The sequence below is a fragment of the Aplysia californica genome, unplaced genomic scaffold (assembly GCF_000002075.1).
Source record: "Aplysia californica isolate F4 #8 unplaced genomic scaffold, AplCal3.0 scaffold00047, whole genome shotgun sequence".
In the NCBI taxonomy this organism is placed as follows: domain Eukaryota; kingdom Metazoa; phylum Mollusca; class Gastropoda; order Aplysiida; family Aplysiidae; genus Aplysia; species Aplysia californica.
Window position 1 is genome coordinate 659,509 of NW_004797317.1, and position 2,161 is coordinate 661,669.

A 2,161-nucleotide genomic window follows, 5' to 3' on the forward strand; every position below is an offset into this window, starting at 1 on the left:
TAATAATAATAATAATAATAATAATAATAATAATAATAATAATAATAATACAGTCCGTGCCGGCTTTAAGCACGTTTCGGACTTAAGCACGCTAAACGGCTCTTACCGAATTTTTGCTATATAAATAACACGCCTTTAAGCACGGTAACTTCGGCTTCAAGCACGCTTCATTTACAAGACAGTCAATATTTTCATGATGACCCATCGAAGTTCGAACACAGTCTACACCGCAGCAGTGGAGTGTATTAAGAGAAACACAAAGAACGCGAGTGATGGACACACACACTCACACGGGTGGAGAGGAAGGCAGAGAGATGCACACAGCCGTGCGCGCGGACATAGGATCTAGCCTAGGCCTAGGGCAAAGCTACACACGACCAAAAAAGAATACAAAGAGAGTCGGGGAGACGAGAAAGGGAGGCTGGTTGCGATTTCACCTTCGACCCTCGCTATCCATTAATCCTGCTTGTGTATCACGCGCGAGGTGGGATGAAGGCGGCGGTGGTGGTATGAGTGGCAGAGCGGGCAGGTGGTACGCACAGGCAGTGTGTTACAATAGGCCTAGTGTGCTGTATCGTGACTGGCCGTCTAAATTATGTTTTCATTTCCCACTCGACCTCAAAACAAAAACAAACAATAAACAAGTGAACAAAAACTACCATGGCGGGTGTCTAAATAACAGTGCACACTCTTGCAGGACCGCTATAATCCTACTTACAAACAAAGGGAAATAGCACGGGGTATTTTCTACATGAAAATCTCTGGATTATGTCTACTTCGCACTTAAGCACGCTTCGGCTTAAGCTTTCTCCCGATGACCGTGCTTAAAGCCGGCATGGACTGTAATAATAATAATAATAATAATAATAATAATAATAATAATAATAATAATAATAATAATATATAGATCTATTGGATACATAGCGAAACTTCCAATAGAACTGAGTAAAACAGCATAATATATTATAATCTGTTTGAAATAATGTTATATCTTCCTAGATATAAAAACTAAGTGTCAACTACTCGTCACCCTTTCCTCGGCTGGAAGCTAATTGTTCTATTACTGTCCGCTTCCGCTACCTCATTTGCCGTTACATAATTGGAAAAAACTCTTCTAAATATAATGTATATATGCCATATATCGTTTAAATGCTAGAAAATTTTAAATTTCTACGTTTGAACCCATACAGTAATAATATTAATATGTTTACTAGCGCTATTCTGGTCTATTCCTATTTTCTATCATTTCAACCTCTTTCCAAGTTTTGACTCCAAAATGGTATGAGAAGGCCATAGCCCATTTTACAATATTAACTGAATTCAAACTTGGATAGATTGAGTCCGGGAAACATTAACCACCCACGGCATCCCTCTAATCCAAGCTCTCAGGCTGGCGACAGAGAGACGTCTCTTTCGCCAAGCGACTCCCAGAAGGGTATAAGCGGCGGATAAAAATATTAAAAGTAAGTAAAAGTAACTGAATTCAAACTCTGATATAATTTTACTGAATCAGTTAAAACTAATTTAATGCAAATACCAAATAATCGTTACTACCATTTTTTCTGGAAGGTAACTTGGCTCCAGGAGTCACATTATCTTTCCAGTCAATATTTAATTTGTTTTCCTTTCTACCACACTTGGCACTTCTTTTCCGCGTTCATGAATGACGTTTTGGGACAACTGAACACTCGGGAGAAGTCCTCGGAATTCTGGTTTGGACCAATCACTCTGTGGAATTTTTTAAAAAAGGAACAACTTTTTGAATTCTGGAAACTGACATTCACATTAAACCTACAGAGGATGCAGGCAAATGACGTAGAATTTCATTGTTTCCTACGGTGATTGTAAGTATGTTTGTGGATGTCAGTGGATTTTTCTAGGAAGACATTTTGCAAAGTACGTGGAATTCAGATGTTTGGCCAAAAACGTATAGAAAACTTTAAAAAACCCAACAGTTTAAGAATAATCTTTTGACAGGTGGAAATGAAAAAATGTCTAAAGTTGTGAATGAAGAATGGAGTTTTAGTATTTATTATTGTGAAAAAAAATTAATCTGCGTAAGCATGTGCATGCATGTGCTTTAGAGAGTAGTTGTCTGTGTATGTATGTATGTGTGTGTGTGTGTGTGTGTGTGTGTGTGTGTGTGTGTGTGTGTGTGTGT

At 38.3% G+C, this 2,161-nt stretch overlaps 1 protein-coding gene across 1 annotated transcript in view; it reads right to left on the reverse strand.

Annotated features, from left to right (window-relative positions):
- Positions 1 to 1,628: 1,628 nt before the first annotated feature.
- The window catches only part of LOC101846719 (neprilysin-1-like), a 28,769-nt gene continuing 28,236 nt past the window's right edge, over positions 1,629 to 2,161 (reverse strand). The window contains exon 20 of the mRNA XM_035968225.1: positions 1,629 to 1,728. Within this exon, the coding sequence (XP_035824118.1) occupies positions 1,629 to 1,728 (100 nt within the window). The remainder of the gene's footprint in view (positions 1,729 to 2,161) is intronic.